Below are 16,051 nucleotides of genomic sequence, written 5' to 3'. Positions count from 1 at the left end.
TAAGGACAGAATTATCTCAGATTAAATCAGGAGAGCCGCCTTCTGTTTGGGAAAGCTGGGCGTGGAGGGGGGTGAAAACCAGATGTGCGGCTGGGGGTTCCTCAGCACTGCCCGGAGTCAGCCTGCTGGCTTCTGCCCCTGACCAGCTCCTGGGGCCTTCTCTCGAGGAGTCCGGGCCTGAACGGCCATTCCAAAGCCACGGCTGCCCTCCCCCGGGTCGAACAGAACGGCTGCAGTGGCCACGGTCGGTCGTAGGAAGCATCCGAGCGGCAGGGGCCCGTTCGCGGAGCCTAGTTCCAGCCTCCTCGCCTCACAGGAGGGGAAACCGAGGTGCAGGGAGAAGTGACGTGCTCAGGTCACACGGGCAGCTGACCCTGCTCTGTCCCCTGCCCTAGTGATGGGCCACCCTGTTTGTTGGCCTTGGCTCCGCCTCCCCATGGGTTTCGCCGCACCTGCTATGCGCAGGTGGGCAGCGTCGCGGGATTCCCGAAGGCTCGCGTGTCTGGCGGGGCCTCTGCCCACAGCACCGCCAGGCGCCCACCGGCCAGGCTCCGAGAGCAACGGGACAGGCAGCTTCCGGGCCCCACACGGAGGGTCAGACAGGCAGCGGGCTGAGCTGAGTGGGAGGGAGGCCCCCAACCCTGAGCTAGGGCATCCCCCAGCCTGGACCTGTTAACCAGGAACCCCTCACCTATGCCACAGCCAGCCGTGGGCAGGGGCCCCAGCGCGGATGGGGACAGGAAGCGCCCCCCCCCCCCCCCCGCCTCCCACAGGAAGGCGACGACGGAGGGCACAGGTTCTGACTCTCGGGCCACTGACCTCTAACGTGGCTACTTCTCTGTGCTGGGCCGTCCCATGTGCCTCTACACATTAAAGGCCAGTGGCAACCCCAAGTGTGACGACCAAAACTGCCACCAGACCGTGTCCAGCGTCCCCTGGGGGACAGACCTTTCCTGGGTGAAAACCAATGGGACAGGGGCAGGGTCCCTAGGCTGGCAGTAAGGTTTTGTTTTAATGTTTATTTTTGAGAGAGAGAGATTGCAAATGGGGGAGGGGCAGAGAGAGAGGGAGACACAAAATCCGAAGCGGGCTCCAGGCTCTGAGCTGTCTGCACAGAGCCCGACACCGGGTGCGGGGCTCGAACCCACGAACCGCGAGATCATGACCCGAGCCGAAGTCAGATGCTTAACCGGCTGAGCCCTGCAGGCACCCCTGAGGCCGACAGTAAGGACGAGCCGAGCTGAGTGTGCAGGTGACTGTCACGCTGACCAAAACCACCGGACACAGACACCACTTTCCATCTTGTTATTCTTATAAATCAGGTTTCCAGAAACAGATGTAAAAACACTGGCCTTCGGCCTGTTCACAGTGCAGCGTAAGGAGTGGACAGTGACGTCCAGGCCGAAGGGCAAGGGGTCACTGTGCACCCTCCCAGGCCCGAGGGAGTGGGGGGGGGGTCCTGCTGGCATCCCTTGGGAGCCCCGGGTCCAGGCAGACCCACAAACAGGCGGTGGTGGGAGAGCGGCTGGGGGTCTGGGCACCTGGCCCCCCTTGCCCCCCCCAGGGAGAAGCCCGCTCGGACAGGGGAGCGCTGGAAACAGACCCTGTTCCGTCCCGTCTGGGTGGGCGCCCAGTGACCAGGGTCTGCTGCGGACGGGCGGGCTGCAGGAGGTGCAGGACCCTCAGCCTGGACTCGGGGGGCCCCCGGGGAGGGCGGCTGTGCCGGCACCCCTGCCCGAGGCCATAGGCGGGCTCCGCAGCCCCTGCCTGCACCCAAGTGGTCCTTCTGCTTTTTGCTCTGGATGCCAGTCGGCGACCTTCTCGTCCCCCTTTGGGAACACGCCTCTCCTGATGCTTTCGGGTAAAGTCTGGGTGCAGTCCGCGGCACGCTGTGACAGCCAGGCAAGGAGTTTTGGGTACAAACACAGACAGTGAACACTTCTTGTAACGGACTGGGCTCAGCATTCCCACTGAGCCTGGTCCTTGTTTTTGCCATCACGCCCGCCACCAGTGCTGAATGACCGCGGGCGGGACACCGCCTTTCCCAGGGGCGTGCACACCAGGGTTAGTGGGCAGCCGGCTGTGCAGAACCTTCCAGAAACGTCAGCTGCTAGATTCAGTGGGGGCAACAACATGGAAACCACGCGGCGAGGGTCGAGGCCACGGGCCGCACACCCCTGGGTGGACTTGGGCCACCGCGCCTCTCCCGTCCCCCGCTGGGCCTCGTGGGCTCCACGGCAGCCGTGCAGGTCCCGGGGGAAGCTGGGGGTGACAGGTGCGGAGGGTGGCATGGAATTAGTGCCACATTTTGAACGGCTGCCACTCTGCGGGGAGAGCGCCCCCTCCGTGCGCGTCACGGCACCAAGTTGAAGGACCTCGATGGCCACGCAGTGAAGCCCGTGTCCACTGGAAACACGGGTCCCCAGTCCTGCCTGAGCAAGTTTCTGCGTTCTGCTCTTTCCCCTGCTTCTGTCACGATGGCCCCAGCAGCACAATGTCTTCTCGAAAAAACTCCACTGTGCCTTTTTAGGAGGGACATCCAGCTTTTGACTAAAACAAACAAGGTCAGGTTTTCTCCCCGGTGAAGATCCCAGAAGAAAAGGAGCTCCCAGGGACCTTCCAGTGTTGACCGGTTCCTGCATTCTGGACACACTCACACACGCACAGACACACGTACTCACACACACACGCACACGCAGCTCAGGGTGCAGGAGGGGAGGGGGCCCCGCACGTGTGCCTCTCCCAACAGCCCTGAGTGACCTCCAGCCGGCAGGGGAGGTCCTGGAGGACACCCAGCTCGCCTCACTCCTTCCTAAAAGAGCCACCCTTCCTCTGGTCTCAGAAAGCCCCCATCCCCCAAAACCCCCACGCGTTTTTGGGATTGAGAAGGGTTCCGTGGGCTCCGGGGGGCTGGGGCGGGGGGAGGAGCCATCACGAGGCCCCTTCCTCCTGCATTTGGCAGCAAAGGCGGGGAGCCCGCTCACTTGGGGGCATGTGCGTTCGGAGCTGTTGGCCCTTGTGAGAGGTCCTCGTTCCAGGATTCGGGCGGCACCTGGAACATTCTCCCTGGGATCAGGCACGGTCCTACGTGTCCCTTCCAGGCCAGAGAGCCCCCGTGTCCGTGAAGCCCCCTTGTTAATGGCACCGATGGGGGCAGACGGTCCCCTCTTGGCCACCAGAGTCAACTCCCAAGCTGCCATCCGCCGTCCCTCCTGGTGGGATCTCACAGAAACCCTGTCCACGCTCCGGGTGGTGAGTTCTCATCAGACACGGTCTTGGAAAGAAACAGAAGGGAGAGCGTCACGGAGCACTGTGACTGCTTCCCTCCTCTCGCGGGCGGGCGGCTGCTTTCTCAGGACATAGGATGGTGGAAACGAAGGACCGGAAACTCGGAAAACCCACAAACAGTGTCCTTTGCCTGACGGGCGGGCCCTGGTGTTTTGGCAAGTTGTGTTCTGCAGTTGTCTGAAACTGGCTTGCGTGGCCTCAGGAGCACCGGTGTGACCAGGCTCAGCCCGGCCCAGCCTCCCCAGGACAAGCGTGGCTCACAGGGGTGCAGACGGGGCTCAGAGAGGGGTGGCCGCCTGCCGAAAGTGTCCAGTGCGGGCCAGCCCGCCTACGAGCCCCACTGCCCTTTGCAGCCCGAGGCACCTGCCACTTGGGAAACTGGAGGCTCTTGTGTGTGGACGCTTTTCCCAAACTGGGTGGGAATCACTCGACCTTTGCTCCTGGGACAGCGGGCTGCCTGCTTCTACCAGGAGACCCGGAGTAACTGTTCTGTGACAAAGGGCTTAGCGTCCGGACTCCCTTGAGACCCCCGTGGGGGTGGGGTGGGAAGGGTAGGGAGGAGGGGGCCCAGGGAGAAGGGATGAAGTTTGGCAGACGTGCCTGGGGGTCATCATCAGAGGCTCACTGCTTTCGTGAATGTCTGGAGAATTCTGTAACCCGAGGTCAGTCAGCAAGCGTATACAAGGATAGGATTGCATGCCGAAGGGGAAAGCGTGACACGCCTTCTCTAGGGGCTCATCGTGTTTCTGAAAATGTCCACATCCAGCTCCCCGTCATCGAGGATAGCTCGTGCCAGAGGCCAACACTGACAAAGCCACCGCCCAGCCATCCGCTCACGTGAACCTGCACCTGCTGTCCACGGGCCCCCCTTCCCTCCTGGCAAACTCACCGAAGAGAACGTCTGCTCTGGCCTTGCAGCCCAGCTCCTGTTGGAACAAACCGGAAACACTCAGGGCAGGTAGCAGGGGTAGAGAGGCGTTGCTCTAGAGTCCCCAGTGGCCCTGGGTGCCACGCACAGCAGGGACAGACTCACAAGGGAGGGTCCCTCGGGCCACCTGGTTTTCCGGGAAGATGCTTTATAAGAGGTCTGTGCTCCGGACTCAAGGCGCCTCTCCAGGGCCTGGCCAGATCGGCAGTGGGCCATGGGCCGTGGGAAGTGTTTCTGGGATGAAGGCATTGGCAACAAACCAGAAACTCCAGCAGCACATGCAGACTTGCATCAGGGAACCAGCGCTCCCCGTGCCCCGACCCTCCCGGAAGACCCGGGAGATCCCCAACTCTGTCAGTATCTTGGGGGATGCCCGCCAGGCCGAGCTGGGGAGACGTCTCTTCCCTGTGCCCCCCGCTCAGGGCCTTCCCTACTGACCCTGGTTGACATGGTTGTGACCGTGTTCATGTTCTGGGCTTTCCTGCCTCTTCTGTGAGTTCTGCTGCTTTGTTTTGTAGGGTCAACCACCCAGCCTTTCTCACTCTTTCTAAACCCCTTTGAGTTTGGCCAGAGTTCAACAGCCTCGTCAGGACCAAAGGCGGCTTGGCCTCCATAGAAAAGGACTCCGTCCTGACGTCTAAATTCAGAAGCTGGCACTCCCACCCCACACTGGGAGAAAGCCTCACAAGGCGCCCTCGGCTCGGCTGTGTCAGAACTATGGAGCCCACGACATCAGGGGCCACGCCCAGGACCCACGTCCCAGAGTTCAGAGCCGCTAGAACTCGTGAGCGTGAACGCTATTAAAGCCGCACTTCGCAGGAAAGCAACGTCTTGCGGAACTTTTAACGGGTACCTGCGTGGATCCCGCGGGGGGCACCTGCTTCGGCACACCCAGCCTGTAGCCACGGCCACGGCCACGACCACGCCCAGCACGATGAGGGCGCTGAGGACCGCCCCTTGTTTCTTCGGGGCATCGGCTTGGCTCTCGGTGATGCCATATTCAGTTCCGGTGACCGTTTCTACGGGAGAGGAAAATAACACAAGACTGAAAGGGTGGGGAGGAAAGGGGAGGGACCCCTTCCATCCTGAGCAGGAGAGAACCGGGGGAGGCACCGAGGCCTCAGAACTTCCCTGGCTTTGCTTTGTGATGTTTAAAATCTGCGGCTCTTCCGGGGCGGGGGGGGGGGGGGGGGGGGGGGGGGGGGTGGAACTCCACCTTTTCGCGACCTGGAACCCCAGCCCTTTCTAGCTGCCGCCACCTGGGCAGGGCATGGTGGGAAGCACAGAGTCCTCCTGGCTTTCAAAAAAATGTTTACTGTGATTTAATGTATCATTTTATTTTTATTTTTATTATTATTATTTAGTCTTATAGACAGATTTAAAAAAAGAAAGGCAAAAGTCACATAAGGCAGTGAACACAGCAGCAGCATTTTGTACGTTTCCAGGGGGGCACGGCCATCGCCACCGTCTGGGTGCAGAGCTTCTGCGTCGCTCCCGGAGACGCCGTCTCCATCGGCAGCCACCGCCCTTCCCCTGCCCCCGCCCCCACTCATGGACTTTCTGTCTCTAAGGATTGACCTATTCTGGACGTTTCATAGAAACGCGGTCACACGGCGTGTGTGCTTTCTGGCTCCTCACTGACCACGGCGTTCTCCAGCTCCATCCGCGTGGCAGTGAGTATCAGTGCCTGGACGGAAGTGCTAATCCGGTCGCTGCTCGTTGTGAGTAATGCTGCTGTGAACATTCACGTACATGTGAGTCCATCTGCAATTCTGCCGGGTGTACAACCCAGGAGCGGAATCGCTGGGTCACATGGAGACGCTACGACGACCTTCAGAGGCACCGCCAGGCTGTTTTCCAAAGTGGCTGCACCATTTTGCGTCCCCACCCCCCCCACCCCCCACAGTGCATGAAGGGTTCATCCCTCCTCTCTTAACGTGATTGCTTAGCCCCTTGGAAAGTGGCTCTCCCGGGCACACGAGGAAGGGAAGCTTGTGATAAATGCCCCGTACGTCTCCAAAATGGGAGACACCACTCAGTGGCTAGGCCTTGAATGCACCTTGGAATCATCTGGAAGCCTTTAAACGTGTCCTGGTGCCCGGCTAGCCCAGGGGAGCAAATCCAATGGGTCGGGGCTTGGGGACTTTTACGGGCTTCCCAGCCATCCCACAGCACAGGAGCCGAGACCACAGCCCTAAGAGAACCTTCTGGTTCCCCTTTCACCTGCTGCCGGGGCCGCCTTGCCGGGGAGACCACTGCTGGGAGGCGGCCATCAGAGGCAGGCTTTTTGGTACAGCCCTTGTCTTGGTCCATTTGGGCAGAGAGGCCAGGACCACTGGGTCACGAGGCCGTGCCTTGACTTCAGGGAGGAGGATGTCGGGCCCGCAAGGATTCCTGGGGGTCAGGGCCAGTCTCACAGCATGCGACCCACGCGGGCTCACGGGCCCACACTCAGGGGCTTGTGCTCGGCGTGACTGCTGCCACGGCCCCCTGGGACTCTCATAAGGCCCGAACCAGGAGCTGTGCTTTCTCTCCAACCTGTGCGGGGCCCTGTAGGGCACGGGCAGGCCCACAGAGTCCATCCATCCTGGAGCTCTCCCGCCTCCACCCAGGGGACCTGTCATCTCAACACTAGTGACAGGGACGCAGAATGAGAGAGCCCGAGGCCTCTGTGGAGTCGCCTGCCTGCACCCCTCCCACGAGGAAGCCCGAGCCCGCAGCCAGGCCAGCTGCCGGCGGCTGGAACCCCAGCATGGGCGCTCTGGCCCTCTAAGCGGCAGAGGCTCAGCCATGCCTTCAACCCTGATGCCGCCGCTGCCCGGTCCTACACAACCTTCCAGGCCTCAGCCCCTCGTCTGTGAAGTGAGTCACCAAACCTGAGCTTGAGAGCGAAGATTAAGTGAAACCACTTAAGCACTAAGCGCCCGGCCCCATTCCCGCCCTCGGCAGCCGTGGTGAATTTCGTCGTCGAGTGCTGCCTGTCACCTCCTCCCCCTTCCTTCCAGCTTCCGGAAGCCACTGCCCAGGCACCTTGCAGGGGCTCGGTCTTCTGGCTCAGAGGACCTCCTGAGTCACCGCAGGCCCACAGTCTTGGGTCGGTGTCAGGGGACAGACCCCGGGGGACCTTACCTGCCTGAGTGCTGATCGTCGTCAGGTTTTGGTGCAAGAGCACGTTCTCTATGCAGCAGCCGACGTTCACGCTGGGGGTCTGCCGGATCGTCAGGACACTGACCACGTCGTACAAGCCCTGCGCATTCAAGGAGACCGTGTTGTTCTGCAAGGTCTCGTTCAGCAGGCTGTTGTCCGTCCTGTTGATCCAGTACACGTTAGGCCTCGGGTAGCCATTCACGGACGTGCACGTGAACGTCAGCTCCTCGTTCTCGGAGGGGCCGCTTGGGGCCCTGACCACGGGCATGCTGTAGTTGGCTGCAGTGGGGGAGATGGGTGGTGAGGGAGGCAGGTTCTGAAGGTCAGAAACAGAGGGGCACACGGTTGGTGCCCAGGGCCAGGGTAGAGGGGAGGTGGCCCAGTGTTCCCTGACCGCGGGGGAGAGGCAGGACCGGGGCTGCGGGCCGGGCAGCCCGCACACACCGCCGCCCCCCAGCAGGGCTGCTGGGCCCGCACCCCCTCCCCCATGTGAGCAGGCGGGGTGCGTGTGGATCTCCGGTGACACGGGAGGCTCGCAGGCCTTCCGGAGGGGACAGGGTCCGGGGTCCTTGGTCGACTTTAATTTTCTTCCTAAACTCGGATCTCCCTTGGTGCATCACAGCATTCTCCCCTAATTTCATTAAGAACACCTAGTTGGACTTGAGATGCAGAATTTAAGGCCCAGACAGCAAGGTTAGGAGTTCTTCTGTGACACCAGGTGACCTCAGGCTACGGAAAACTTCCCACGAGCTGAATGAGTTTTCAACCAGTTCAGCTTCCCGCTCGGTTGGACAGAAACCCGCCGGCAGAGACTAGGACGTTCTTTACGGAAGAAACAGGTGACTGAGCCCGAGAATGGGCCTCGTTAATACTTTCTCTGGGACACAAGGCTGGGGTGGGGTCTGTCCCGTCAGCTTCCACGGTCTTACCTGCCACGTGTAACGTCACCACAACATCCAGAATCTTTTCTAACTCCAGGGATTTCCTAAACACCAGGCAGTTGAACCTCTGTTCGTCCTGGGGGGTGATGTTGTGCAGATGGAGAGAGAAGTCACCCCGCTTCATGCTCTCCAGCGACAGCCGGGCCCTGTCCCTGTAGCGGTTGTCCTCGTGGCCCGCGGAGCTGTTCCCGGAGAGGTAGTAGGTGACCACGGTCTTCGGTGTGCCGACGACACTGGTTTGCCAGTACACATAAAGGTCATTTAAATCAAAACTGTGTCTTTCGGGGAAAACGCAGCTGAGCTCCACGTCGCTGCCCACCAGCGCCCTGACTTCTTTCTCTTGAACATCTGCTGTGGTTCAGAAAGCACGAAATTTACTTGCTACGGTTGATTCCTAGCCCGCGAAGTTCTCTAACTAGGGGGAGGGAGGCTTTTGGGTAGCAAGGGTCAATCAGACACCTATTCTGATTCATTTCAGTAGAAATGTTAATGCATTAATCAAACAGACATAGGAATGTGCTGGCATGTTTAAAATTCAAACAGTTTTGGAAAGCACTATATTCTCTGGCGTGGATTTCCGCCCCGGTGGGAGAGGCCGGCATCGGGAGGAGTCAGGGGAGGGGCGGGCACCCAGGACAGCTCTGCACGGTTTGGGCCACCTCTTGGGTGTTTATAATTAACTCAAAGTAAAAAGTTTTTTTTTTTTTTTAATTAGGACATTTACAAGAAAGCAGTTTCTCAGCAACAGCATTGTATTAAAACGCTGCTCGCAGGGCATCAGAAAGGCCCACGTGCCGAGTCTAGAGCTGCCACACCACCGGTGCGGCCACGGCAATGCCCGTGTCCCCTGTCCTGCCACCCTCGGGGTTGGAAGGCTCCGCAAGGTCTCAGCCTCGGCTGTGGTGCCAGATCCCTGTTCCTTGCTCTTCTGGAAGGTGGTGGCTCTGGAGGCTCCCCGGGGCTGACTGGGGCAAAGGGGTCAAGAGAAGTGGGAAGCCCCAGCTCATCTGGAACGCGGAGGGACGGAAACGACTGTCGCTAGACACGAACTAAGACAAGAACTGCAGGGGCTGCACAAGCGGCCCCTTCGTGGCCTTGAATCTGCACGCTCCCCTTGGCCCCGAGCCCCGCTTTCCCGTAGGGCCCCCTGCAAAGGCCAGAAGGGCCGCAGTGAGGTGGCACCCACATCCGCAGCCCCGGCAGGAGCCTCTCTGAACTTACTGGCTTGCAGGGCGCTGAACAGGAGCAGGAACATTCCAGCGCTGGAAAGAAACGACCGGAAAGGCAGGTGAGTTCCCGCTCCTCCCCGACCTCGTGGGCAGCGGTGCTCATGCCCACAGAGGAATGTGAACACACCCACAGCCCAGCCCGTCAGACGCGCCCTCCCCCCACGCACAGCAAGTCCGGAGCCACCAGCCAGCTCACAGGGTGGAGGGAGCCACCCCCCAAGCCACTGCCTTCAACCCTGTGCCCGCCTGGCCTTTGCCGGGGATGGATTCCAAGAGACTACATGAAATCAGAAAAATACACTCTCAGGGACACCTGGGTGGCTAGGTCAGTTAAGTGTCCGACTTCGGCTCAGGTCACTATCTTGCGGTTTGTGAGTTCGAGCCCCGCGTCGGGCTCACTGCTGTCAGCGCAGAGCCTGGAGCCTGCTTCCGATCCTGTGCCCCCCTCTCTCTCTTTGCACCCCCCCCCCTTGTGCTCTCTCTCTCTCTCTCTCTCTCAAAAGTAAATAAATCTTAAACAAAAAAGAAAGAAAAAAAGAGAATACGCTTTCAGGGTGTTTCTAGTCAGAGCTACACTTAGGTTTGGGGAGACAGAGAGGCTGTAACACGCCCCGCGGCAGGGTCGACTGAGCGCAGGGCGGCGTTCTGAAAGGACACGATTGCTGAAGCTGCATCTGGTGTCTCTTCCAGAGCAGGCGGGTGGCTCAGCTGCCCGGGGCCAGCAAACCCCTCTGGGGACTTCCGAGGCTCTTCGACCCAGACCTTCGACCCCAGGGACTCCACACCGTGTGCAGCTCAGCCCAGCCACCCCCTCCTGAAGGCCTCCCAGGCTTCGGTGTCCGCTGAGCTCTGGACCCAGAGAAACCCCTGCCTCGCCCGCCACAGCCGTCATCTGAATGTGCACAGACGCGTGTCCCTTGCCGAGTAAACTCAGGTCTGCATGGCTGTCCGGCCGAGCTGGGCCCAGGCCACCAGGGGCTCCCTCACGCCAGAGGCCACAGCCTGCAGACAGGCCTGTCGTCTCTCCTGTCTCTGTTGGGGCCACCATTGCTGCTCGCGGGGACAGCTCCCATAACCGCCACCTGCAGCCCCCTTCCCTGGAGCCAGAGCAACCTTCCAAAACACAAGAGCTGCGAACACCCTGGTGGCTCCCGTGGTGCCCATCAGACCCCCTTCTGCACTGAGGATCCAGGGAGCATACACCTGCTGGGCCTCCTCTGGTTATCTGGGGGCAACCTGGGTCACAAGCACTGGCTCTGGGGAGGGAGCTGGGTCGGCCTGCTTCCTGGGTGCGCCCTGGGCCCCCTGCTGGCCCACCTGGTCCCCAGCCTACACCCCAGACTCTGGGGTGTGGGTGACCATGAGGACGTATTTTCTTCGCTTGAGAAAATGGTTGTAACTACCTGCATTTATAACTGGGGACACCCGGTGGCAGCCAGCTTATCAAGGCGGGCACGCCCCCGACCTGACCTGAAGGGGGCGCTCTGGCCAAAAGCGGAGAGCAAGGCAGAGTCCCCCAGCTCTCCCGCCGGCACCGCGAGCGGTGAGCTGAGCCGGGGTGCCAGCTTCGCACCTCCTCCGGGTTGGTGCTGCCGACGGGAAGACATGTCACCCAACAGTGGGCACCAGCTGGCCTTGGAGGGAGTGGCCACGGCACTGCGAGGTCGCGCCCCACCGCTGGGCAGTCCGTGCCCTCGTCCCCTTAGTGCGGCGCGCGGCTGCTCTCCTTTAGCTTTCGCTCTCGCCCTCTCGCGGCGGGCACCCGCCCCCAGGCACACCCACGCGCCGCCGTCGGCCCCCCACAGCGCGCCCCGCCGCTGGGCGGAGGCCACCCTCCTGCAGGTAGGGCTCCGGGCGCAGCGGCGCTCCCAGCGGCCGGCCCTGCCCGCGGATCCGGCCGGCGCCGCCAGGTGGGCGGGGGGGGGGGGGTCCTACCCGGCCCCCTGGGGATCCTGCTCCCTGCTCCAGCTTCTCTTCTTCCGGTGCACCCGCAGGACCCGTCCTCCCCGCCCCCGCACGCTCACCTTGTCAGCCGCATGGTGGGGGCGGGACCTCGGGCCGCCGGAGCCGTCGGAGCGAGAAAGTCCTCGGGCCGCCGGAGGCGTCGGAGCGCGGGAGCCCAGGTCTCACTGCGCGCCTCCGCCGCTCTGCGCGCTAAGTGAATCGCAAGAGCTGACTTTCCCCGGCGCCCGCTCGGGGCCTCGCCCCTGTTCCCACCCCCTGCCCAGTCCCTCCCACGCCCTTGGCCGCAGGCGGGGCTCGGAAAAACGGAAGCTCAGTCACAGGCTCCACAAAGTTAAGCCCTCCCCGGCCGCTGGGCGCCGAGTTGGGAGGGTGGTGCGTGGTCCCGGGGAGGAGGGCGGCCGAGGGCTCTGCGGGAGGCTGGCGGGGCTGGCGGGGCCGTGGGAGGCTAAGTGCTGCCCCCCGGTGTCGCGCAGAACGTCCGCGCCCCGATGGGGAGGCAGAGGCCGGCCTTTGGAGGTGAGGGCCAACGAGGAGGGGTCCCCTGAGCCCAGCCACCTCCAGCAGCCCGTCCTCCGTTCACCAAAGATGTAGCGCACACCCACCGCGGGCCAGGTCCTTTGTGAGCGCCAAGGACCGACTGTTAAAACCAGACAGGCCGTCCCGGGAAAGTGAACATTCCCGGGGAAACAAGGGAGGAAGCGGGGCCCGGGAGACTGGGGCAGACCGCCGGGGAGGGCGGCCAGGGAGGGGCGGAGCCTGCAGGTGAGACCCGCGGCCAGGCAGGGGCGGGGCCGGCAGTCCCGAAGCTCTGGGGCTGCACCCCTTCCGGGCCTCTGGGAAATTGGGTGGAGGGCGTACCCAGGCCAAGCGGGGCCGCCCTCCGTTTTAGCCGGGGAGCCAGGGCCAGGGGGCCAGGCCAGGGCTCCATTCACGTGTCCGGAGAGGGGCCGGGCCGTCCGAACTCGGCGTGTGGCGGCGTCGTGAAGGGGGCGGGAGATGGGGGCCCGCAGGAAAGGTAAGATACGGCTGGGAGAGCAGGGTGTGGGCGTGAATCAAATCCTAGAGAGGTCTCAGGACGCTTCCTATTCCCGGAACCAGAACGCCAGGACCATATTCTGCGCGCAGCCGGGCACGCCTGGGGGAAGGGCACCGGCTCAGACCCAGCGGGTCCGGAAGGGGACACGACGCGGGTGGCCTTGCTGCCCCTTGGGTTGGCAGCGACTGGCAGCGGAGGGCCCGCGGGTGAGGAGCGAGAGCGCCGGGTGGGAGCAACTCCACCTCCCGGCCCTCGCGGGTCCAGCCCCGCCCACAAGCGCCGGGGTTCCCTCTGATTGGGCGGGGAACGGGCTACGCTGCACTGATTGGCCAACGCCTGGGTGGCGCTCCACCTCCGGAAGCTCCCCGGGGAGCCCACTCCGCGGGTCTGGTTGCCCCACCCCCACCCCCAGTGCGATCGCCGCCGGAGTCGCTGGCGAGGGCAAGGAAGGTGCCCAGTCGGGTGGGCCCCGGAAACGCAGGCCCTCGATGCAGCCCGGGCAGTGCCCCACGGCAGCGGGGAGGCGGGAGGGAGGGGGCTTGCAGGGGCTAATCTGCAGAGCTGAGGGGTGCTGTGGCTGGTGGGGAGGCACCAGGTTCTGCTTTCTGAGCAGCGCCCCCACCCCTCGCCGCAGACCCCAGAAGGTCAAGTGCTGCTGCCAGGCCAGCCAAGAATGGGCACTCGGACCAAGGAAGCGCTGTTTGTTGAGCAGGTAGAGGAGTGGCAGGGAGAGCAGCAGCTGGGTCGGAAGGGACATCCGGGCAGGACCCGGGTCTGGGGGAAGTGGCGCACCCAAGACCAGTCTCAGGGACCTCAGCCTGATGAATGCATGTTGGGTTCAGGAGCTGTGTGACCTGAGACAAGTTAGTTAACTCCTCTGTGCCTGCCTTTGCTCATCTGCGGAGCGGAGACAGTTACAACACCTTCCTCAGAAAAGCAGCTGACTTAATACGTGGCTATTGCGAGCGGATACACATAAAACATTCACACCAATAATGGCACGAGGATTTTAAGACAAGTGGAAAAACAGAACATTCCTCTGAAGGCTTCCTGCAGTGGAGGAAAGGTTTCCCTTTCTTCCCCTTGACAGTGACCCTGTTTCTCAGGCGGTCACAGAGTGGAGAGAGAGAACATCCAGGCCTCCCTGGGCACCAAGCAGCAGTTGTATTCGTGCTGGGAATTGGAAGTCCTTGGCACAGACGAGGAAGGAGCAGGCTGCACTTTGCTGCTGGAGACCCAGGCTTCCTGTCAGCTGTCCCGAGCAGCTCCCTTGGGGTCTGGCACAGCGCCTTGCTGTTGACATGTGGGCGTCCCTGGTCCCAGAGAGCCCACCCTTCTGGTGCGTGTGCCAGTTTCCTGGGCGAGCCGTAATGAATCATCAAAACTTGGCGTCTTAAAACAACAGAAATGTATTCTCTCAAAGTTCTGGAGGCTGGAGGTCTGGAATCAGAGCTCCTTTGGGGACTTGACATGAGGCTACTTCCCATGTCTTCTGCTCTTGGTGGCCCCCGGCTCCCGCGGCTTGCAGCTGCTTCTCTGTCTCCAGGGTCATGACCTTCTCCTCTGTATGAGGTCAAGTCTCCCTCTGCCTCTCCCCATAAGAACCTTTGTGATCACATTTAGCCCCCCCCCCCACCAGTAATTCCCGACAGGCTCCCCATCTCGATTTCACAATGTCAGCTACATCTTTTTTGCCATATAAGGTGACATTCACAGGCTGCAGGGAGTAGGACAGGGACATCTTTTGGGATCTGTGGGTGGGATTAAATACTTGGAGAATTTTGGGGTATTTGAGGATCGACAGTGTTCTGCTGTTTGAGCAGCTCTGGGCCCCTACTTGGGAGCAGTCTGATAGAAAGCACACACCAGGGGCGCCTGGGGGGCTTGGTGGGTTGAGCGTCCCACTTCAGCTCAGGTCATGACCTCCGGGTTGGGGGTTCGAGCCCCGCGTCTGGCTCTGTGCCGACAGCTCGGAGCCTGGAGCCTGCTTCCGATTCTGTGTCTCCCTCTCTCCCTGCAACTCCCCCACTCACACTCTGTCTCTCTCTCTCAAAAATAAATACACATTAAAAAATTAAAAAGAAAAGAAAAAGAAAGTGGACACTAACACATTGGCCCCACAGCACTGGTTCCCTGGGGTGGAAGCAGCCTGGAGTCAGCCCCTCCCCACCCTCCAATCCCCCCCACCCCCGTCACCTCACCCTGTCCAGACAGTTGTGATGAGCTCGCATTTTTGTCAGACTGGCCCCAGAACTTGACCTACCGGGAAGGTCCTATCTGTGCTTGTATGATGTGGTCTCCACTCCCCACCTTTTCTGGGGCTCCTGTGGCCTCTGTTCCATTACAGATCATGCTAAATGAGCCCCTGGACCCAAGACCTGTGACATCAAAGCCCAGCATTGTCCTCCTGTCCACCCAGGAGAGAAGGTTCCTAGGGACTCCGTGAAGGCCTCTGAATTAATCAGGACTCTAGAGAAACGGAACCCACGGGATGTGCCTATATATACAGAGGGAAACTTACTTCAAGGAAGGGGCTCATGGGATCATGGAGGCTTGGTAATTCCACAATTTGGGGGTGCGCTGGCTGTCCAGAGACCCGGGGAGGAGGGGAGCCCGCGGGCGGCCTGCTGAAGAATCCCCTGCTCGGAGGAGGTCAGCTGGCTCTAGTCAGCCTTCGGTGGACCGGTAGAGGCCCGCGTGTCAGTCTGATTGGGCTGCCATAACACACTATCGTACGCCGAATGGCTTCTAAAGGGCCCGAACGTGTGGCTCACGGTTCTGGAGAAGGGAAGTCTGAGGTCAGGAGGCCTGCAGGGTCACGTGAGAGCCCTCTTCCTCATCACACACTTTCAGTGCAGCCTCAAGTGGCAGAAGGGGCGAGGGGGCCCTCTGGGGCCTCGTGGATGAGGGCGCTGGTCCCATTTTGGAGTCCCCTCCTGAAGGCCCCATGTCCCAACACCACCATCTGGGGGGTTAGGATTTCAACATGTAAATCTTGGGGAGACACAGACCTTCAGCCGGTAGCACCCACCCGCATTATGGAGGGCAGTCTCCTTTACTCCAAGCCCACCAATTTAAATGTCAATTTCATCCAAAAAACACCTTCACAGAAGCATCCGGAATAACGTTTGAACAAGTATCTGGGCCCCGTGGCCCAGCCAAGTCGAAACATAAAATTAACCATTACAACTTCTATTCTCCTTCCAGGTATTTTTTTTTTTTTTATCTTGAGAAGGCCCAATTTTAACCCCACTTTTCTTCCGCAAAGCGTGGGCCCCGAGGCTCCCCTCACCCCAGTTGTGACGCCCAGGATAAGCTGGGTCTGTTTCATTAAGTCTACCTCACTTTGGGGGAGTTTCTGGCTAATCTGGAAAGGTCCCTTTGGGATTCATTACATGTGATTTGAAGCCAGCTTGAGTCGATGCCCTGTAACACGTCTGTCCTCACCGGGGCCCGTGGCGAGCGGGAATCCCACTTCCTACGGGCAATTGCCTCTGGTTTAAGGAGCACCCGTGGG

The 16,051-nt window shown here is 61.1% G+C and overlaps 1 protein-coding gene across 1 annotated transcript; it reads right to left on the bottom strand.

The window, feature by feature from the left end:
- Positions 1–1,290: 1,290 nt before the first annotated feature.
- ICOSLG (inducible T cell costimulator ligand) lies at positions 1,291–11,758 on the bottom strand. The gene is made up of 7 exons (XM_019432719.2): positions 11,558–11,758; positions 9,526–9,566; positions 8,293–8,655; positions 7,346–7,642; positions 5,070–5,235; positions 4,178–4,214; positions 1,291–3,274 (listed from the first exon to the last, which is right to left on the bottom strand). The coding sequence occupies exons 1-7, from the start codon at positions 11,569–11,571 to the stop codon at positions 3,224–3,226; spliced, it is 969 nt and encodes a 322-aa protein (XP_019288264.1). The 5' UTR covers positions 11,572–11,758; the 3' UTR covers positions 1,291–3,223.
- Positions 11,759–16,051: the final 4,293 nt, after the last annotated feature.

This window comes from Panthera pardus, unplaced genomic scaffold (assembly GCF_024362965.1).
Source record: "Panthera pardus isolate Hobbes unplaced genomic scaffold, ASM2436296v1 HiC_scaffold_16, whole genome shotgun sequence".
NCBI lineage: Eukaryota > Metazoa > Chordata > Mammalia > Carnivora > Felidae > Panthera > Panthera pardus.
This window is presented reverse-complemented; position numbering and strand designations above follow the sequence as displayed.